This window comes from Equus caballus, chromosome 5, assembly GCF_041296265.1.
Source record: "Equus caballus isolate H_3958 breed thoroughbred chromosome 5, TB-T2T, whole genome shotgun sequence".
NCBI classification, from domain to species: Eukaryota; Metazoa; Chordata; class Mammalia; order Perissodactyla; family Equidae; genus Equus; species Equus caballus.
The window spans coordinates 2,878,481-2,901,335 of NC_091688.1; the positions used below are offsets into that span (position 1 = coordinate 2,878,481).

A 22,855-nucleotide genomic window follows, 5' to 3' on the forward strand; every position below is an offset into this window, starting at 1 on the left:
TGCTTGCTCATTTGTTTAGAGGAGGAGCTGAGCGGGGCAGGGGAAAGGGCAGAGAAGAAGACCTCCAGCTTTCAGACCCCCAAATCCCTGCAGACAACTGGACCCACCCTCCTTAGGAGGCATTTCTTCTGAATGCCTCTTGGGAGTCTTACATTTGTCCCCCTTCTGTTCCCAGAAGGAATTTAGCTAAGTATTTCTTCCAGGTACATATGCTTGTCTCCATGAGATTAATCCAGATAAAAACAATATTCGCCATCTTTGTACATTTCCAATTAATTTTAACTCTGCTAATGGAATTGCTTCCTGGGAAAATGTTGACCAGCACATCCCTTAATCCAGCTTTTATTATTATACAAAGAGGCATATGAAATTGGAGGATTACGAACATAGAGACATATTCATAGGGCCCTTAGTTGCTGGGCTTAAATTATCACCCATGGGAAGTACTTCATGACTTGTTTTATAGAGCATAAGGGGCGTTTTTGAGGGAGAGGGCAACTTGCCTTCCATGATTCAGGCGACATGGTGAGATGCATTTCAAAGCCTGGTGTCTAGCTAGGCATTTGAGATTTAGAAAGGTCAAAGACTTCCAGTAGCCAGATGACCCTGATGTGGATTTTCAGGATTTAAGTGACATAAGTGAGCTGATTTCCAATGTCCACCTATAGTAGGTCTATGTTGTTTTTGCTGCCCAACATCCATTTATCCCTTTTCTGGAACCCACTGTAGCAATTTTCCTCTGGAGAATCACCATCTCCCTAACTCTCTATCCAATGCACTTCAGATGACACTGCTGCTGGCTCCAGGTGGCCAGGGCTGACCAATCAGAGCACTGGATTTTCCTGGCCCCAGATTTGGTTCAAGGATGGACCCATTCAAAGCCAATGAAATACAGTGAGAATTTGTGGGGACAGCTGAAGAGCTTTTCCACTGAACTGATCCTGGAACTGCTAGTAGCCATCTTGTTTGCACAGAAGAAGGCTGAGAATGAAGCTAGCAGCGAGGACTAGAGAGCCAAGAAATGGACAGACAACAGACACACACCACACCTGAATTTAGCCCTACTGCTTAAACAATTGCAAAAAAATTTTATTGCACATTTTCTTTAAGCAGTTTCAGTTGGGTTTTTTGGTATTTGCAATGGAAAAAGTCCTGACCTGTACCCTAGGAGAGAGAGGGAGGAACGGTTTCCTTGGCCCAGGTACCACGAATGGAGTAGGCCTAGTGGGCTTCCAAGATCCAGGGGACCCAGTAGGACTCAGTCTCCAAGGTCTACGCTAGTGAGTTCCAAACCTTGTTGATGAACAACAGTCACCACACAAAGATCAGTGGAGCTCCTTACCAAGAAATTCTTAATCATTAGATCTGATGGGATGGAGGGTAGGCAGGAAGTGATATTTTTCAAAAGTACTCATACCATTTCTCTATTGCAGCACCCTAAAACTTACTGACTTAAAATAACAATCATTTTATTTGCTCACAGTTCTCGAGGGGTTGTTGACTTGTTTCTTCTCCTGGCTTTGCATGGCTGCTGTCATCTGGCAACTCAACTCTGTTAAATGGCCTCTCACTCAACTTGGCTGGATGGTCTGGCAGTTGGGGTTGGCTGAGGACTCTCCACCAATCCAGCTCAGACTTGTCCACATGGTGGCAGCATCTAAGAGCACAAGAGAGCCTCTGTTAGGTCTCCTGAGGTCTAAACTCATAATCACGCAAGACCAATTCTGTCACATTCTAGTGGTCAAAGCAAGTCACACGGCTAGCCAGATTCAAGAATTGGGAAAATTGTCTTCACCACCTGATGGGAGCAGCTGCAAAGAATGTGTGCCCATGTTTAATTTACCACAGTACCCAAGCTTCTTAAGCTTTAATGTAACAAATTACCACAAACTTAGTGGCTTAAAACAACACAGATTTAGTGTCTTACAGTTCTGGAGGTTGAAAGTCCTAAAATCAAGCTGTTGGCAGAGCTGTGTTCTTTCTGGAGGCTATCGGGGAGAATCTGTTTCTTTGCCTTTTCTGGCTTCTAGAGACCACCTTCATTTCTTGACTCACGGCCCCGTCTTCCATCTTCAAGACCAAAAACAAGCACCTTCAAATTCCTCTCTCTCTCTGACTTCTGCTTCTATCATAACATCTCTTTCTTTGACCCTCCTGCCTCCCTATTCCCTTTTATAAGGACCCTTGTGATTACATTGGGCCCATCTGGATAATCGAGGATAATCTCCCCAACTCAAGATGCTTAAGTTAATCACATTTGCAAAGCCCCTTTTTGCCATTCAAGATGACATATTCACAGGCTCTGGGGATTAGGATATAGACATCTTTGGAGGACCATTATTCTGTCCCCCATACTTTGGAATCTTAGATCAAGGGAAACTGTATGTTGCAGAATTCAAAGGATCCAGAGATCCAGTCTGGGCTACCCTGACAGGCTCAGGGAAGACAGGCAGTGTACAGGCAGCTGATGGACTGGGTTCTAGAATCAAACAGACCAAGGTTTGAATTCCAATTCACCGCATACCAGCTCAGTGAACTTGGACAAGTTATTAATCTCTGAGATTGCTTTCGGAAGTGTAAGATGGAGATAATACCTATCTCACAGGACTGATGTAAGTTTTAAATGAGAAAATGTATATAAAGCACTTCAGATGGTACCTGGAACATAATAAATGTAACGATGATTAGAAAAAGTCCAGGTTGTCTTAAGACTTCAGAAATGTAGCTCACGTGGCCCCTCGTGGGCTGTAGGCGGAACGGGTCATGCTGACTCAGGAGGAGCAAGTGAAAAGAGGTGGCAGAAATTTTGGGAAAAGAAAAATATTTCTGCGGTTGGGGACTAATAAGGATAGCCTTCGGGGTTTAGGAGACAGAACTAGGTGTCCACAGTACTAGGAGCAGCACAGAGATTTGCTTGTTTTGTTGTTGTTTTCAAGATTCAGAAGCACTGATAGGGGCATCTTTCAGAGCTTGAGGGAGAGAGAGGGAGAAGGAACAGGAAGTGCATGAGCTTCAAAAAAGAGACAGTTTTCTGAGGCTCCAGAAAAATAAAACATGGCTTTAGTGTTTCAGTGAGCTCGATTTCTGCGTTTCTGTAAAAATAACAATACACGTTTCTTGAGCTCGGGTGAATTTTAAGGTCAATATAGCTTGGGGGAAAGGGTAAGCTTCACAGGTTCTCTCCGAATGACTTTTTAAAAAATGCATTCCAATTTTGTGACTCATAATGTCATACTATGCATTCTGGCACATCACCCTGCAAAGAATAACACATAGAAATGAAATGATTTTAAACTTAACAGAGCCCACCAACACCTGTTTCATCACAAAATTCCAGGGGAATGTGGCCACAGGGATATTTTCTTAATTTATGCATTTGAAACTGCTGTGATCACATTCTGAATATGCCAGTGATTTTTAAAGATCCTGGAATAGTTCCATTGTTGCGTTTGTTACAGGTTCCTTATTTTGCAGCTGTGTTAGAACTGGCTTCGAAGGACAGGCAGGCATCTTATATGATATTTGGCTAATCCCTAGTAGGTAAGTCTGGCTTTAGCTGCGTGGAGAAAGATAATGGCAATTTTGAACTACTTCTGAGTAGGGTTTTGGAGAGGAAGCAAGGACATGAATGGGGTGGAAGCTGCTCAAGAGCTGGAGAGCCCAGCGCAGCAGCTGAGCGGGGGTGTGGCGGCTCCTGCTGGATCCCACACTGGGCTTCAACCCAGCCATACTGTTATGAAACAGGGACTCTGAAGAAATACTGGAAAGTATGTGGGGCGCTAAGGTCAGAGAATTTATGAAGCTCCAGCACCCTCAAAGCATCCTCCCTCCCTGGACCATGGAAACGATCGGCTGAAGATAAAGGAAGCCTGTTTCCCACCTTGGGCCAGGAAGGGGAGCTGGAACGCTTTGGGTTGCCTCGGGGAGATGTGTCTGAAACCCAGACCCGACAGGCAATCCTCTCAAAGCATGATTCAGAATGAGCTAAGAAAACGTGTGGGGGCAAGTCCTGTGCCAGCGTGTAGGGCAGTACAGTGGTCTGAGGTGTCCACGTAAGTACTAAGAACAGGGATTATTTAATAGAATTTTGCAGTCTTAGAGCTGGAAGTAACAACCTAGTCCAAACCTTTTGTTGCCATGGAACGCTTTCTTCAAACAAAAGCTTCCACAGGTGTCCCAGAACAGACCCATAGGAAAGCAGGATTGCTCTGGTCTGAGGGAGGGGGCGGGGAGAGGTTAAGAAAAAGCTTTTTCATAAAAAAATTAGAAAAATTTTAAAAATCGTCATGGAAGAAAACCTTTTTATTTCTATCTATATCAGAGAGGCTAAAGTAACATCGATCACAAAGAATAAAGTTCTCCAAATAGACACAGTCTTCATCTATAAAGTGAAGAGCCTTTGGATTTTAAAGGCATTTTAACCGGGAGGCATGAGAACGGGGACTCTGACTTCTAGTCACCCGGAAAGGAGCCTTTGGGTGGAAGTGTTCGGATTTACGGACTGTGCCACGCTGGGTTGGGACAATGAGTCCCCAAGCCCCACCAGATGGCGCCCGAGCTCGGCCTTTTTGAGAACGTTCGCTTCTCTCCTGGAGGGTCAACGGCCTCGTGTTTGTAGGGCTAGAAAATCCGATTGGCCGCCCCGCTCCGGGAAACTACGCTGTGTTCTTCTCATTTACCCTCTCCGCTCCCCCTTGAGTTCCACCTACCCACGTCCGCTTCACATTGGCGTTACTGAAGGGTCTTAACTTTTCAAGAAAGGAAGAACCGCCCCCCCCCCCCCCCCCCCCCGCCACCACCTCCACCCCCCGCCCCACATTCCGAGGAAAAAGACCAGAGGAGCCTTCCAGAGGGCCTGGAGCCACGGGAGAAGGGCCGGGGGACTTGAGGACCTGGTTCAGGCTTTGCCCACTGCTTGATCCTGAGGAAGCTCGGCCGCTCTGGCCTCAGTTTCCCCACAGGTAAAACGGCTCGTGGAGCCCCGCGGCCGGCAGCTCCCCCGTTGCAGGAGTCGGACAAACCGCACCTTCAATTCTGGATCCTACTTAAGTCTGTAAAAGCGGAGTGGAATCTCGTATGGTCACTGGGACTGAGTAAACTGAGGCAATGTTGGCAGGCGCGGGCATGGTGTCACCGAGTGGGTTTATTATTCTCCCTTTCCTACGTAGTTCACGACCCTCCGGGGCCGCCCCTCGGTCTAGGAAATCACACACTTTTTCATTCACTTTTATTCACCTTCAAGGGAGATTTTAGAACTCAGTGGTTGGCTTCCCGCGCTCCGCTTCAGCGGCCCGGGGTTTCAGGATCCTCGGCGCAGACGTGGCACCGCTCATCAAGCCATGCTGAGGCGGCGTCCCACACGCCACAACTAGAAGGACCCACAACTAAAAGTACATACAACTAAAAATACACAACTGTGTGTGTGTGTGGGGGGGGTTATGGGGAGAAAAAAAAGAAAAAAATAGAACTCAGGCTGCATCGTGCTAAGGGACGGCGCTCCGCGCTTCCGAAGTGGAAACCTGGGGCTAGCTGCCACCGCCGCAGCTCCTCCGCCGGGCCCCTCGTCCCCGCCGCGCCCCGGCCTCCGCCTGCCCACCGGTGGCCGCATGGGCCCCGGATCCCCGCCTCCGCCCCTGGCGCGGCGCGGTGGGAAGGCCTCGGGCCCCGCCCCTGTGCGTCACCGCGTCGCTGCGCAGAGGCGTTTCCCGGGGCGTGGCGCGGTTGCTAGGCGACCACACGCTCCCCTCCCGCCCAGCCGCGCCTCGCGCCCCTCCCGGCCCCGGCAGTGGAGAGCGAAGGCGCGCCGAGCTGCAGTGTCTGGACGAGAGTCCCTGGGGAAGTGTTGCGGCCCCGAGGCAGCCGCCCAGCGCAGGGTGGACGCTGCGCGCCGGTCCCTCCAACCGCCGCCCCTCTCCCCGGGGGTCCCGAGCTAGCGGATGGGAGGCACGGCTCGCGGGCCCGGGAGGAAGGATGCGGGACCGTCCGGAGCCGGACTCCCGCCTCAGCAGCGGAGGTAACGGCGCCCCGGGCTAACGGGCTGGGGGCGCCCGGGCGAGCGGCTGGCGCTGGCTGGAGAGGTCGAGGGGCGGGGAAGGCCTGGGCTGGAGGTTGAGCGAGCCCCCAGCAGGAGAGACGCGGGAAGGGGTCTGATCCCCTCCGGGGACCAGCTCACCGTCTTCTTCTCCATCAGATCCCCTCCCCCCAGCCCACCGTGAGCGAGGGATGGGGGCCAGAGCGGAGTTAGGGGAAGGATTCCCTCCCTCGGGATTATCTCTGAAGCCCAGATCGGATGAGTATGGTAGGGAACTCTGAGAATCTAGGACTTTTTAGCAAACTGAGGGAGACAGCAATACCTTTCAAAGAAGCCCTGTTGCTCAGAGGAGATGACCGTGGGCTGAACTCTCCGGGCTTTGCCGTGAGGGGTGCGGTCTGGCTTCGCCTCTGCAGGTGCGGGGCTCTACTGAGCAGCGCTTTCAGTGGCTCCTTTTTTGAGAGTCTCCACCTTGCATTGTATTTTACGCCTAAATGGGGCGAAGGGATCCCTCCCCGCTTCATTTGCATGGAGACTTCCTTTGGGTAATTTCCTGTGGCTATTTAAAGGAAATCTTGTAGGTCTTCATTGCCTGTCTTTTTTCTGTAAATGTGGACGCCTGTCCCATTTTGTTTGTTTGATTCATGCTGTTGGCAAAGAGCCAGTCACATCCAGAATTTTTGGTTCTTTTCAGTGAGGCAGTTCCCGTTAAAGATATAAATAGTTCTATCAGAATGTGAGCATGCTTTAAAAAAGAGAACATTCCTAATTTTTTCTTTACTCTTTGTATTCCTATAACATCAATTAAGAAAACTCTATAATTTTGCAAAGCAGTTTTTAAAGGCAACTAAAGTATTCCAGCATATTTTAAAAGATTTTAAAAAATTCTTCCCCTGCAACCCGGTCATCAGCACTGTATTCATAGTACACAGTGAATACAGTGATACAATGAAATGCTGATGTGCGTAGCTGGGAAATCCGTATTCTTGGTGGCAGATGCAATATATTATTCAGGGCCATCTTGTGGATTAAATAAATCCTCTCTGTCTTTTGTGTTCCCTTACAGTGTGGAGGCACAGTGTTAGCAGAGAAATTATCCTTAATCATTTAGCTCCCACGATCCACCAGAAAATGAAGTGGATAAAGAAGTGAAATCCAGTATATTTTGTAATTTAGAGAATCTCTTTAGTATTCGCTGTAATAGTCACTGTATTTTTCTACAACTTAGGTAGGTAAGTAAATAAAAAGAGGACAGTCCTGAGAAGGCCTTTTATTTCTTGCCTGTAAGACCCGGAAGTGTGTGGCTGGAAGTGTTCTTCCCATTATAATATGTGGAAAACAGGCTCAGAGAGGAGAGCGGTGCAGCCAGTGGTAGAGCTGAGATTAGAATCCAGGTCTCTGACTTTGAAAATACAGTTACCTCTCTCCTTTTTTTCCCCTGTTCTGATTAGCTTTTGGGCTTAAGATTCAAACTAGCCTGCCTTTTCAACTAATAAGTTAAATGAGAGCCTTTCGATAGTTCCTATTTTTAATAACATTCAGAAAGTAAGCTTTAACTATTCAAAATGAAACCTAGAAATGCTATCCTTTCTTTAAAAAAAAAGAGATAAAAGTTGGATTTCCTCTCTTCTTCTGCCAAATACCTCAGTTGTTTGTATTCAGTGCCAAAATACAGTGTAGACATTTATTGGTATTAATTATTCTTTGTAGCAGATATGAAGGAGTTAAGACACAGGATGTTTTGGAAATACGAATTTATATACTTTGGTTACTGACAGATTTTTATCTGTAATCCTTTCAACTAGGTTGGGGGATGGTGTCTGTGATACCTTCATGATGATAGATGAAACCAAGTGCCCCCCCTGTTCGAATGTACTCTGCAATCCCTCTGAGCCACCTCCACCCAGAAGACTAAATGTAAGTAAATGAAGTAATTCTTTGCGCTCTAATTGTCTCGGAAAGGAGGAAGTGCTACTTCGTGCTCAAGGTACACTTGCATCTCGCTGGCAACCCAGACTCTGTTTCCTTTTGGTTTCTCTTGACTTTGGAGTAACAATTTCTGTGGTCCAAGTTCAGCTTTTCAGAATGACTTGGATTTGGAGCCCACCTATTGCTTTCAATCACTGGGATAAATACATCGCATTAGGAAAAAAATAATATGCTACCTTGATCTAGGTAATGTTTATTTTTTTATACAGTGTATTACAGAGGCTCATTTTAACAAAAACAAGGAACAGAAAATACCTCTGAATTCATAGATCTGCAGATTTTTTTCCTGTAAGATAGAAATGCAGTCCTAGCATATTAATATGCTAAAAAGAAGCGTTTTATAGACGATGAGTAAGATTTGAACAGTACACTTTGGCTTTTGCTGCATTTAGTCACTTGGAGCTTGCAGACATTTAGCTTTTGACGCTGTTTTACTTAAGATAATAAAGAAATTAATTCACATTCCCTCAGCATACACAGAGTAGTAGGGAGAGCAGGGTTTAGACAAGCTCCATGACAGGGAGAAGCTCTCCTGTGATTTTAAAATTTGCTGCATATATCATCTAATGAGCAAATTGAATAATAGAAGAGGCCAATTTGTAATATTTCTCCTTCATATTTCTGTGTTTAAGACCTAAAATTGTTTCTATATTAAAAAAATTACTTGAGGGGCTGGCCCGGTGGCCGAGTGGTTAAGTTCGCACGCTCCGCTGCAGGCAACCCAGTGTTTCGTTGGTTCGAATCCTGGGCGCAGGCATGGCACTGCTCATCAAACCACGCTGAGGCAGCGTCCCACATGCCACAACTAGAAGGACCCACAACGAAGAATATACGACTATGTACTGGGGGGCTTTGGGGAGAAAAAGGAAAAAAAAATAAAATCCTTAAAAAAAAAATTACTTGAATTTTTCATAGCCCTTCCCAACTTTTTGTCAGCTTTTGCTATTAAAATCATCCTTTTCACTACTTTCAAGGCCAATAATATTACAAAGTACTATGGGCTAAATATATCTGGAAGGCTAGTCACCCTATTTTAATCTCCTCTCTGGAGTAGGGTAGCTTTCCTTTTCATTCTCTGCGAGTGTATTTCTTTAATGTGTAAATGCCTCTAAACTTTGCAATCACATAGTCCTTGTGTTGACCATCAGATTTCTTGGTTACTTGCTGCCAATTAGCATGTTTCTATAGGAAACTTTTTGCAATTGGGCTTGTGCATTAACATATGACTTCATTTTACCTTTAATTCAGAGTTGGCCAGTGCTAATCACCTTCCAGTAAGTCAGTTAAATTGTATGTTTCAGGATCAAAAATGGACTTCTTACTGTATGGTATTCAGAGTAACAGGTTTTGGGAAACAAGATTTTAGATTCTAACCCAGTGGTGTCTTTGCAGACTTTGTTGAAAAAATGCTTTTTGCCCTTTTAGTAACACTTACAGTTCATTGTGCCAGACTCCATCCCAGGCCCTGTTGGTCTTTTCACACAGTCTTTGAGCTTCCTTGTTTATCCACAATGCTCCTACATTCTCATTGGAAACTATAAATCATCTGCTCATGAGCTTTGATTGGGTTAAGCTTTTGTGTTGCAGAGATTTAGGGTTGTGAGCTAGGGAAAGGCTAGCGTTTTCTATATAGATGAGAAGGATGTTCCTTTTTGAATCTCTCAACAAGATCTTTAAGACTTGATTAACACAGTTGAATACTCTATTTGAAATGTCAAGAGCCTTCCAGATTAACAGTGTATTTGAAGCATTCTTAAATAAAAGATGATTAGTCGCATTATCTGTCTCTCTGGATATGATTACGTAGATGAAATATTTGGTATAGTTGATCATATACATTGCTGGGTTATTGTGATTATAACCTTAGACTAGAAATATCCATACTATTATACTTTAACATGTGTGAGAATTGTGGATTCTCCTAGAACAACGGAAGGGAAGATTTTATTTATAGTGTGGCAGACTTGATAACATCATTGATTCAGGCCAGTATTGAGTTATTTACAGGAAGTCAAAGAAAGGTAAGGAGAGAAGCTCTCCCTGTGTGGAAAAATTCCTTCCTGGAATCGTTCAGGTTCACTGGAGATTCGAACCTTGATTATCTACAGTGGACAACACCCATAGTGCTGTGTTCGGTCCTGGGAGCCACACTTCGGGAGAGGCCTGGAGTGCAGGCTTTGTTGAAAATGTAAACAGAAGCGTAAAGGCAGTCTGCTACATGCTGGGGGAGGCCGAGGGTGTGATGGACCCAGGGAAAAATGGTGGGGGCGGGACAGCCCCTTCTAGACATCTAAAGGGCTTTTACATGAAATTTGGACGCTTTTGTGTAATTCAAGAGGGCAAAATAAGACTTAATTTTCAGGGAGAGAGGTTTAGGCTCACTTTAAGGAAAAACTATAGCAAGGAAATCAAGTAACATCTTTAATCTTATTGTAATAGTTCTATGAAAATTAAATATCTGTTCTTAGTAATGTTCTGTACCTGAGATCCTCTGTTTGTCACAAACAGAAATGAAGACCTCCAGAGCCAGTGCAGCCCCACGTGTAGGCAGAGTAGGTGAAATACCCAGGGGTGGACCCTGGGCCACTTTCCTACCAACTTGTCATTGACGACCGCAGTTCCTAGAGAGTCATTCCTTTGGGCTAAGGCGCTGATCTTCTGTTAAAGTTCAGATTATCTCTGGAGAGGTAACACATTAAATTGTATAGCAAGTCGAAAGCAGGTTTTATGCAGGGGAGAAAGTGGGGGAGATGTTCCCACGCATCCTGTGGGAAGGCCTGTTGTGGGGCCTTCCAGGGGCAGACATGATGGAGAGGGCCTGTGGACATAGGGAGGAAGGCACCGCAGAGAGAGGACAGAAACTGAAAGGGGAAAGCGGGGCTACAGGAGTTTAAACCTCAGTATGTTGAGAATTTTGCCTAATTGTTACCAGTGTGTTTAAAATCTTTTATAGTTGGGAGGGTCTTTCATGTATATTATTAATTATAATTTGATTCGCATAACATCATGCAAGTAGGTATTATTATCCACGTTTTACAGATAAAGAAACTGAGGCTGAGAAACTGGACTAAAGGTTAAGCAACCTGCCTGGGGACCTACAGTTTTTAAGCAGTGTTGCCAGGACCCCAGCGCAGGCCTTCTGACTCCATGTTGGTTCAGAATGTGTCACCGAGGCTGTAGCAGTAAATATTTAGATGCATTTAAGTTAGGTAGTAAAAAATGTACGGAAAATTGGCTGAGATGCACGCAAATGTTCATTTTTGTTATGTAAATCTACATAAAACCAAACAATTATTTCCTGGTTCAGCCAAAGGTATCTCCTAATAGATTGTAGTTCTTTGAGAACACCTGTTTTTTAACACTTCTTATAACAGTGAACAATAAGTGTTCATGTGACTGTTGGATGGATGGGACCCTCTTCTTTTCTTTTCATCCCTAAAAACAGGAATAGTTATTTGACTTAATTACTGATAAGAAAAATGTTGCATTATATCTACATTGTAGCAAGATATTTAAATATCAGCACCTATTTTGTTTTCTTGACCAGTGATGGTTCTCTATTTTGGTATGCGAGATTTTTCCTGGTCCATATCTCACCTCTTTTTTTTTTAAAGATAGGCCCTGAGCTAACATCTGTTGCCAATCTTTTTTTTTTTCCTTCTACTCCACAAAGTCCCCAGTACATAGCTGTATATTCTAGTTGTAGGTCCTTCTGGTTCAGCTGTGTGGGACGCTACTTCAGCATGGCTTGCTGAGCGGTGCCGTGTCCACGCCCAGGATCTGAACCGGCAAAACCCTGGGCCGCTAAGCAGAGTGCACGAACTTAACCACTCGGCCACGGTGTCAGCCCCCATATCTCATCTCTTTATATTTAAAAACTAAATGCCAAAATGTGGCTTCAGTTGTACTGGCTGCCTCACTTTTGTGTAAGATCATGTAATATGTCATTTTTATAACTGTAGTGCTCTATAAATGTTTATTGATTTTCTGCTTTTATAACTAGGTTAGGAGCTGTCTGAAGTATGCCAACACTTAAATATAAACAACAAAAAAAGGATGAAAAAATTTAAGTGTTGGCATATATTGTTATTTATTTAGGTAATAGGTCAGGTGTTGTTCACTTAGGTTGTGTTAAAATTCTGTTTTTTAAAAGATTGGGGGCTGGCCCTTGGCCAAGTGGTTAAGTTCACACCCTCCGCTTCGGTGGCCCAGGGTTTCACTGGTTCGGATCCTGGGCGCGGACATGGGACTGCTCCTCAGGCCACACTGAGGTGGCTTCCCACATGCCACAACTAGAAGGACCCACAGCTAGAACATACAACTATGTGCTGGGGGGCTTTGGGGAGAAAAAGCAGAAAATAGAAGATTGGCAACAGTTGTTAGCTCAGGTGCCAATCTTTAAAAAAAAAGGATAAAAGTAAAAGTTTGGCCACTTTGGATCATTACTTGTTAATTTTTATCATATTTTTAGAGACTATAATGATAGTCAGAGCTCCTCTAGAATTATCTCCCCGTGATTGTAGAGGCTCTCTGTCACACAGATCGGGGTACGATTTCTCAGGATCCAGTAAGAAAAATAGATGTTCTTTTAAGTATCCCAGAATTTTTTTTTTCACAACAGATTTCAGCTCTTTTTTTTCTTCCCTTGTAGCACCTTCTTACATTTTTCTTAGTAATCTTTTAGTTTTGGGCTTTTTTGCTTTCTCTTTTTCTCCATGTGATTTCAAAGACTCCTGTTTCACGTCAGAGGAATAGGTAAAGCTTTCTTCTGTGGGTTACTGTTCCTTACACAAAAAGGTCACGCAAAATCAAGTAAAAAGAGTAGTATGGGGGCTGGCCCGGTGGCGCAGCAGGTAAGTGCACACGTTCCGCTTTGGTGGCCCGGGGTTCGCCGGTTCGGATCCTGGGTGCAGACATGGCACCGCTTGTCAAGCCATGCAGTGGTAGGCGTTCCACATATAAAGTAGAGGAAGATGGGCACGCATGTTAGCTCAGGACGAGTCTTCCTCAGCAAAAAGAGGAGGATTGGCAGCAGATGTTAGCTCAGGGCTGATCTTCCTCAAAAAAAGAAAGTTAAGAGTAGTATGCCTTTCAGTAGGTGTCTCTGTATATCAGAGGGGGTGCTCTTTATCTCTTTAGGAGGGTTTTACAAGAAGCACCGTGGGGGCCTTGGATTCTCACTGTTATTCATCAGATATATAAGGAATTGGCCTGGACCGTGTCAAGAGTTCTCTGTCTTAGAACTTTTGTGATTCAATGAACTGAGCTAGAAGGCTGCAGTGACTTATATGGGGACCTGGGAGTAGAGGATGGGACCTCGGTTGATTTGAGGCCGTAGTCAGCATTCAGCCCTTTTTGGGGGCAGTAGAGGCACTGGGGGAACGTGCTGCCCTGGACTGACAGATCTGTTATCAGATCTTGCCTCTGTCCCTTAATAGTACTTTATCATTTACAGAACACTTTAATATGCACTATTTTGATCCTACTATATGCCCTTAAGATTTGGAAAGATACTTGAAACAATTAGTAAATAATATAAGACAGTATGTATATAATCAACTGCCAGATTATGTGGTACAAACTCGAAAAGTTGCAGCTAAGATGTGAGGTTAATTCGTCTGGGCTTGGAGTAGTTCTCAGTGAAAGAGAGAGCGCTTGAATCGGGCCTTGAAAGAGTGTAGGGTTTGAGTGGGTGGGGTGAGGAGTCTCAGTAGAAAGATGCCTATGAGAAGGAACCAGCATGTTTGGGGTATGGTAAGAAGACCATCTTGTCTTGAGCAGAGCAAGGTGTATAGAGGGCTTGGGGTGATCCTAATGCACAGGGAGCCTGAGGATTAGTGTAACACAAGTGTCTAGGTCCCCTTGCTTTTCTCATCTCACTTCTGCATCATTTTAACCTACACGACCAGACGTGTTTTGTTGTCAGTTAGGGGGAGAATTCTTTCTTCCTTCCACTATTTTTAGTGACTTCAACATTACGTTCATTTTTCTTTTCCATAGATCACCGCTGAGCAGTTAACAAGAGATCATACTCAGCGCCTTCTGAATGGAGGTGAGATGAAGGTAGAACAGCTGTTTCAAGAATTTGGCACCAGGAGATCTGCTACTTTCCAGTCAGATGGCATCAGCGACCCTGAAAAATGCTCTCCTCCCGTGTCTCAGGGTAAAAGCTCAGATAGTTTGAATACGGTCAAGTCCAGCAGTTTGTCGAAAGCATCGAAAGCGGTGCCTCTGACTCCAGAACAGGCCCTGAAGCAGTATAAGCACCACCTCACTGCTTATGAGAAGCTGGAGATCATCAATTACCCAGAAATTTACTTTGTGGGTCCAAATGCCAAAAAAAGACACGGAGTTATCGGTGGTCCCAATAATGGGGGCTATGATGATGCAGATGGGGCCTATATTCATGTACCTCGAGACCATCTAGCTTATAGATATGAGGTGCTGAAAATTATTGGCAAGGGGAGTTTTGGGCAAGTAGCCCGGGTCTATGATCACAAACTTCGACAGTACGTGGCCCTAAAGATGGTGCGCAATGAAAAGCGCTTCCATCGTCAAGCAGCTGAGGAGATCCGGATTTTGGAGCATCTTAAAAAACAGGATAAAACTGGTAGCATGAACGTTATCCACATGCTGGAAAGTTTCACATTCCGGAACCATGTTTGTATGGCCTTTGAATTGCTGAGCATAGATCTCTATGAGCTAATTAAAAAAAACAAGTTTCAGGGTTTTAGCATCCAGCTAGTACGCAAGTTTGCTCAATCCATCTTGCAATCCTTGGATGCGCTCCACAAAAATAAGATCATTCACTGTGACCTGAAGCCAGAGAACATTCTCCTGAAACACCATGGGCGCAGCGCGACCAAGGTCATTGACTTTGGGTCCAGCTGTTTCGAGTACCAAAAGCTTTACACATATATCCAGTCCCGCTTCTACAGAGCTCCAGAGGTCATTTTGGGAAGCCGCTACAGCACACCTATTGACATATGGAGTTTTGGCTGCATCCTTGCAGAACTCTTAACAGGACAGCCTCTCTTCCCCGGAGAGGATGAAGGAGACCAGCTGGCCTGTATGATGGAGCTTCTAGGCATGCCACCAGCAAAACTTCTGGAGCAGTCCAAACGTGTCAAGTACTTCATTAACTCCAAGGGCCTACCTCGCTACTGTTCTGTGACTACTCAGGCAGATGGGAGGGTTGTGCTTGTGGGGGGTCGCTCACGAAGGGGTAAAAAGCGAGGTCCCCCAGGCAGCAAAGACTGGGTGACAGCACTGAAAGGGTGTGATGACTACTTGTTTATAGAGTTTTTGAAAAGGTGTCTTCACTGGGACCCCTCTGCCCGCCTGACCCCAGCTCAAGCGTTAAGACATCCTTGGATTAGCAAGTCTGCGCCCAGACCTCCGACCATTGAAAAGGTGTCAGGGAAACGGGTAGTAAATCCCACAAATGCTTTCCAGGGACTGGGTTCCAAGTTGCCTCCAGTTGTTGGAATAGCCAATAAGCTTAAAGCCAACTTAATGTCAGAAAGCCATGGTGGTATACCTCTGTGCAGTGTACTGCCAAAGCTGATGGGCTAGTGGACAGCCGTGTGCTCAGAAATGCATATGTATGTATTTTTAATTACCTCGCAAACTTGAAAATGGAAAAAAATAGAAGCCCATTGGTGGATATGTTTTTGTTAGACTAGACTTCTTTTTTTAACAAGGCAAAACATTTTTATATGACTGTAAAAGAACTCTTCAAGGGCTAATTACCTAACCAGCTTGTATTGGCCATCCTGGAATACACATTAAATGACTTTATGGGTCAATGCATCTTTGTTATTATCGTCAGATGTACATCAGCCTGTGTATTCTATTGACTTAAATCCCTTCCTCTCAAGATAGAAAGTATATCCTGAGTGCTCCTCGCTTCTTGTCTCCCTCCCCGTCTGCTCTGAGGGCTTGTTTGGGACATGGCTGCAGTGATGGCCCTCTTGCCCCTGCAGGCCTTTCTGATGGCTCATTCTAGGTGAAAGCACTCACACCAGAGTATGGGCGGGGAAGCTCCAGGAAGCTGTCGGTCACCTGGGGAAGCGGTGTCACTGCTTCTCAATGGCTCCTTTCTCTTCCCTTCAATTCTGTGGTGCGTGGTGTTTTTACTTCATGTTGTTGTTATTATTTTTATTATTATTTGGCCTCTGATTTGTTTCCTTGGCACTCAAAACATTTTGCAGACATCTTCTTCTTTACCAAGTCCTGATTTTAAAACTGAGTCGTATGCATCCCTTCCTACCTTTTCCAAGGAAGATAAATGACCCAGAATGCTGAAGGCAGAATCAGCATGCAAGTGCAGTTCCCTAATTTCTTGGAACCCTGGGGACCAGCCTCCTGCTGCATTTTCACGGACTCTCTTCCTTGTGAAGTGATCACTATCAGGTAAAACCTAACTACAGTTTCGTGGTGTTCCCTCCTCTCTTTCCAGCTCTCTGCCACCCTAATGTGCCAGTTTTCCCACTTTCAATTTAAACCCAAGACTATTTCTTAGATTCTGAGTGAACTTCAATTATAAGAAGAAAATCCAGAAACTAGTGGTAATCCATTTCATTTTCCTTCACTTCAACATCGTTTTTCTCTGCTAAGATTTAAACAGTGAGGGCTGGCAGTGAAACTAATTACTAGCCAAGCGTCTTCCTGGGAGAAGAGGAGAAGGAACGGTAGCTAAGTCACTGCTGTCTTTTTTTTTTTCCTTCCCTTCCTCTACTTCAGAGAGTTTAGTCTCTATAAACTCCCTAAATTCAGAAGGAGGCAACACAGTAACAAAAAGAAGAAAATTGCCATGGGTGTGTTATTTAAGAAACTTTTGCCTTACCCAAAAGAATTCCTGATTGCCACAGCACAGGCTGTGAGAAATGAGAACCAGCAAGTGTCCCACGTGTGGCCTCAGCCTCCAAGGCATAAGGGCCAGATGGCAGGGACTGCAGCCTCAGCCTCTTTGAAAGGCGGATGTCCTCCTACTTTTGGTGACTGAGCAACTGGACCGTTTAAAACCTTAATTATTTCCTTTGCTCCTGGTTTACAGAAGGCAATGGAACATACAACTCCTTCCGTTCCTCTAAGTGAAGGAGAAGTTGTTTAAGAATCTCCTGCATTATCTAGGCAGAGCATATGCTGACATTTTGCCAGTTGTTATCAGTGAGGAAGACCTGCTCTCTGTAAGCAAACTGTTGAAAGGACTGCTACCCCAAACACGTCTGCCTGCCGGGCGCTAGATTTCGGTGTTTGTGTGTTTAGTGAGAGATCTCCTGGGTCAGCAGTGCTGTGTGGCTTTGGAGAGAAGGGAGCTGTGGCTGAGGTTGGCATGCTGTCTGTCTGTGCTGAGTGATCTGGGAGGTTACTGAAACGCGGCTAAGTGACAGGATGGAGACAACCTGTGAAACTATAGACAAATTCTAGAAAGCTCTGGGACAGTGAATGGATGTGTTTCTGCCTAAATTTGGCAACCTAGAGAGTGACGCAGAGCAGAGTCATTCAAGTTGGCACGCCTGTCTTCTGCGGGCCCGTTCAAGCTTGGGGAGAGTGGGCTGCTTAAAACGTGGTGGTGTGGCGCCAGATGGATTCAGGGAGGTTTATGAGTGGGTTTCAAGTTTTGGGACAATTGTGGTTTTCAGAGACTGTCACCGTGTGCCCCCTTTTTTTACTCACTGTTCAATTTTTGCTGGGATCCCTGCCCAGCCGTAGCAGTGAGTGACTCAGTGGCATCAGAGTGAGTGCAGGGACTCAGACTGTCTCGCCGTTACCGGCTTGTTCTTTGGCCGTTTTTGTTCTTCTGGTCCTTTCATTTAAACAGGTCAAGTTAGTTGACTTCTTTTACTGATTTTTAAGTTGACAAAATCATCTGAGTTTCCAAATTGTTGACACAGTGAAACGAGTTGGGTAGGAATTTTTGTTTTATTTCATTTCTAAAATCATTTTTTTTCAACATGGGAAATTGGCTAATCCGGCTAATACTTGCTCTTCTGATTAGACTCCATCCTCCCTCTGCCCTCACAGTGATTGATCTTTGATTCAATCATGTACTATCATGATATCTCCTTATATTAGAATGTAAGCTTAAACTGGGCCAATGTCTTGATGATGCTCTAAAGCGTCAGAAAGGTCGTGATGCTGTTGATCATGTGCAGATGCTGGAGGTTCGTTTCCTTCCATGTCCCAGGAGTGTGCTCACCTCGTCTTTTAAGTTGATCCACACAGTCAATCTCCGATGTCTTCTTTTTGAGAAAGGATAACTGGCTACAGGTCATGTGAGACCACCTTCCTCTGGTCGAGTATTTGACACTTTGATAATAATGGAAAGAAACATGCAGCCATAACCTAACTGTGACCAAGATTTTGCTTCTGTCCCACAGGGGCTCTCAGAAAGAGGAAAGTCTGGCCTGGATCTTTCCCAAAGGAAATTGATGCCTGACTATAGTAGCACGCTTTACTTGTGGGTGTTTTAAGGACGTTTGGGACAGACAAGTTAGCTGGCTAATGTCGTTATATTTTGGTTTTCTTGACATTTAATCTCTTAAGAATGGGGTTTATTGTGTGATCAAAAAGCAGAACAAAACAAAAGATTAAATAAAAATTTCAATTGTGAAACAGTGTGGATCTGTAGCAGCTGGTCATGTTGAAACACTCTCTGTTTTGCATAATTCCTAACTAGGCATAATTCAAGTTAAATGCTAAATTTTAGGTAGCAGCTGATAAAGGGTTCTAAGCTTTTCTGACTAACAGAATACTCCTACTACTTTAGTGGATCATGGAAAACTCTTTCTCATTTATTTTTACTTACTTCTGTTGCATCTGCTATTTGACGTCGTCATCATGGAAGTTGGAAAGGTGACAGTGACTGTTTTAGACTTCCCCTGTGTGCTGCTTCTCCTCTGAGAACTAAGGATGAGCACTCACCCTGGGAGCCAGGCGGAACTGCCGCAGCGTTTTCCTCCACTCATCAGTCTCACCGGGCTTGAGCATTCCGTAGAGCGCCATAACTTACTTTTCGCAGAGCCACTGCAGACGTCCACGAAGTGAACGAGCTGGAGTCCTCCAAATAAGGAGAGAGATGAGGCCAGGGATTGGCAAAGCAAGGAAGAGTCATCCACTGCCAGGGCCAGCCTCCCACTTATAAATTATATTTTTAATATCATCTTTTCAATATGTCCCACTTTCATCTTCAACGTATACTTCCTAAAGCCCAAGATTTTGACAGAGTTTACTTCCAAACCTGGCCTTCAACCATGATGTGATTAGGGGTAATCCTTTCCAATTGTCTGCGAAAATTATGCCTGCTAATTTCAGTGAGAAAAGTTTTTGAGTCACAGTGAACCCCTCCATGTAAGGACTAAAAGCTCGCTGGTGCCTGAGATCCATAACCCCTGAGATAAGCCAGAGCTACAAATGTATCGTCCAGACTGTGAAGGAGAGGATATGCTTCTTAATATAGCTCACCAACCACCAAGTCAAGCTTAGACTCAATCTTTCTATAGCAAGAGAAGCCTGCCTGACTTGACTAGATTCTCACCTCTTCTCCCACTGCACAAATAAACTAAAAGGAAAAGATTGCCCCAAATCAGGCCAGATGCTGACCTGTGGCTATTTCAGTCCAGGATGTTGGCCTCTAAAGCGTCAGGTTTGAATCATTTTGGTATGTGGGATTCTGTCATTGTTATTTGAATCTGCTGACGCGCTGCCTCTGGAAAGGGCATTTTGGCATGGATGAGTCAGTGTTTTTTTATTTTGGGGTGTTTGTTTTTTAAAAAATAAAGATGAATTGCTTTGAGAGATTTTCAGTATCTCGTGACTGTTTGAAAACCCAGGCTGAGCACCTTCCCAGCAGGCCCCGTGCTGTCCTCTGCAGGGTTCCCAATGAGGGGTATGCCCATCACGGGGTTTAGGGCCGTGCTGCAGGTGCGGCCTCCCTAACTAGATGACAGTGACAGAGAAAGCAAAGGCTTGAGAAAGAAAATCCTGGGAAAGGGAGTGGATGGGAAGCCGCCTTACAGAGATTCTGCCTTTGATGTCCTTGAGTTCCCAGAGCTTCTGTCTGTAAGCCCGGCGTTGTGAAGAAGGGAAAAGGGAAACCTATTGGTACTCAGGGATGGCCCGGGAGCCCTACTGTCAGCTCTCCCCTCAGGAGTCAGCACATGACCCTCCTGGGGCCCAGGCTGAGCTTAAGGATGAAGCCTGACAAGCAGCTTCAAGGATGCAGCTTATTTGGGAAGTTTTGGGTCTTTTCCTCAGGCCCAAACCTGGGTCCATGAGATAGCTTTTAAAGCCTGAGGGAACTGAGCAAATGGAAAGCAAGGGAAACAATGTTGTCAGGGGCCCTGGGTCAGCCTGGCTCCTGCCTGCTTCTCATCTGGCCCTGCGCCATTACTACCCTGGCAACAGGAGCTAAGCGGACACTGAACTGAAGGACTGCCTTCTGCCACCCTTGAATTGTCCCCTGGGTTCTTGAAGAGGCTGTCTGCATTATGGGAGCCCGGCCTAAAGCTAGAAAAGGGCCTTCCCATACTCACGTGAAGCAGCTGCATGTTAGAGGAACCGTAGGCCAGGCAGAATTTAAAAGAATATCAGCCTTCAACAGCTGCTCAGATTTCCCCACAATCGAGTACACCCAAGCCAGCACACACTCATGGCTTTTTGTACCATTTAAGGTAAAAACTGTCACAGCTGAGGCAAGGCAGGGAAATGTCAACGAGAGCTACAGGTGTGCTATCCATTGATTTTCATTGTCCAGGAGGAAATTTCGGTCCAGAGACAGAAACCTGAAGTGACTGCAGCTGGGTGGTGTGATGCTCAGGTCTGATCCGGACCTTTGTAGCATGAGCCTCAGCACAATTCCACCTTGTGTTGCAGAGGCTGCCTGGCCAGCCCTGCCTTTGTGTCAGGATGCTGACGAGCTCCTGATGAGGAGCAGACCCAGGATTCCCAGTCTGAACTACTGTTGACAATTCTTAATGATTCCTTGGGTGGAGCCCTGGCCCCAACTAAGCTCACCTCTGCCCTTCTGAAGTACGTCCATACAGGCCTTTCTTGGCGCATTTATGCTTTCAACAGGGACTAATCGAGCAACTGCTATGTGTAGGAAAAAGCACTGCTGGGACATTTGTCATGGGTGGGGAGCGCCGACAGCACTGCAGATAGCACTGCAGACCCTGCGTGCAGAATTTCACAAAAGCCAGGCAGTGGGATTTGAGGAAACTCCACGTTACCTACAGGTTCATCTGCTTTTAGACTTTGTGTAAATCTGCGAGTGAACAGGGTGTGAAGGGGAGGGTTTCAGAAGAGTCAGGCTGCTGTTCTGAGATGAAGGAGAAGAAAAAAAGCTGGTAGAGGTGAAAGGTGGGAAAGACATTCTATCCACCAGCTATTTGGCTCTCACTTCCCTCCATTTCTGACCTTGAAGATGAGATGGGGTCACCCTTGGGGTTTCTCTGCCAGGACTTCAGGTCAGGGGTTCGACTCACTGCTCCCTTCTCAAATACCAATTCTATCCCAAATTGGCCATCCGAAGCACCCCAGGGGAGGAGGGAGCAGCAGGCCCCTCTATGCCTTCTCTCTCCTTTATTTCCCCCAACAGCTAGCTGGCTTGCGTTGCTGTTTTTTCTGGTTGCTAAATCAACATTGTTTATTTCTGCCCCATCATCAGACCCGGCAGAGCCCGAGACCGAGGTGAACACATGGATAAGTTCAGAAGCTTTATCCCTGAGAGCCTTTCCTGCAGTTTTGAGCAGCTGTCCCACATTGTCCTGGTTCCAGTCCCCTTTTCACTCACGAGACCCTTTCCTCTCCTTAGAACCCAAAGTCACTGTCCGCTTCAAAATGTCAGAGAGGGCCCATGGCATAGTGGTTGGATCCAGTGCCCTCCACTTCAGCAGCCCAGGTTCATGGGTTCAGATCCCAGGCGTGGACCTATACCACTCATCAGCCATGCTTTGGATGTGACCCACATACCATAAGAAGAAGATTGGCACAGATGTTAGTTCAGGGCTAATCTTCCTCAGCAAAAAAACAAAGTAAAAATGCCAGCAAGACGACCAGGCAAAGCAACAGGAATGAGAGGGAGGGGGCTTCAGACTTCTCTAGGGGTCGGAGGGGACGGATGGACTGCAGGTGCTTCCCCTCAATCCTGATGAAAGGGGTCAAGTGCTTCCCGGTTGGTCAGTCTTCCTGCAGGGACAACTGTTTCCCAACTACGTGTCACACACACCACACCCTCTACCCCTTCCAAGCCTGACCTGGACCCAGGCAGCTGCATTTCAAAGAGAGAGTAATCCCTCCGTTCTTTATTTATTCCCAGCCTTAAATTCTACTGCATCCAGAGGAGAAAGGTTTATCTGGGAGAGCCTGAGTGGGGCTGGGGCTGCAGGAGGAGGCTGAGCTGAGATCTCCAAGACCACAGAGTCAGGGTGTCAAGTTAGAAACCGAGTAGGGAACACCTGCTGAGCCTGGGGCTCTGGGAGCTGCTCTTCCTCACTCTGCCCCCAATTGCGGTTCTGCAAGGCCTCCCCCAGGGGGCGCCAAGCCCACCGCCACCTTTCTCCACCTGCCTTCTCTTCATTCTTCTTTCAGCAAATGCCCAGTGTCTTCTGTGCACCAGGCACTGTGCTGGGCAATTCAAGCATGAATAAGGCACATGTCCTTGCTCTCAAAATTTAGTGGGAAGTTAAACAAAGCTCAAGTAAAGCATTGAAATACAGTAAGATACATATGATGTTAGACATGGACTAGGTGCCCTCGGAGTCCAAAAAAATAAAGGGTAGGGGTGCAGGTCAGCGAAGGATTTTTGTGGTGACTGCTCCTGTCTCTCAC

At 45.7% G+C, this 22,855-nt stretch overlaps 1 protein-coding gene and 1 long non-coding RNA gene across 4 annotated transcripts; one reads left to right on the forward strand and one right to left on the reverse strand.

Annotated features, from left to right (window-relative positions):
- Window positions 1-1,448: 1,448 nt before the first annotated feature.
- LOC111773433 (uncharacterized) lies at window positions 1,449-6,500 on the reverse strand. The gene is made up of 2 exons (XR_002807810.2): window positions 6,354-6,500; window positions 1,449-1,657 (listed from the first exon to the last, which is right to left on the reverse strand). It is a non-coding gene; the product is annotated as an uncharacterized lncRNA (long non-coding RNA).
- Window positions 5,698-19,824, forward strand: DYRK3 (dual specificity tyrosine phosphorylation regulated kinase 3). Of its 3 annotated transcripts, XR_011438442.1 has the most exons (5): window positions 5,704-6,013; window positions 7,837-7,948; window positions 14,021-16,142; window positions 16,234-16,435; window positions 18,873-19,824. XR_011438442.1 is itself a non-coding variant. In XM_023640454.2 (3 exons), the coding sequence occupies exons 1-3, from the start codon at window positions 5,937-5,939 to the stop codon at window positions 15,593-15,595; spliced, it is 1,764 nt and encodes a 587-aa protein (XP_023496222.2). In that variant the 5' UTR covers window positions 5,698-5,936; the 3' UTR covers window positions 15,596-19,824. The 3 variants fall into 3 exon arrangements, 1 of the variants encoding a protein (XP_023496222.2); XR_002807809.2 differs by having other exon boundaries at window positions 14,021-16,435; XM_023640454.2 differs by having other exon boundaries at window positions 5,698-6,013; window positions 14,021-19,824.
- The last annotated feature ends 3,031 nt before the right edge of the window (window positions 19,825-22,855 follow it).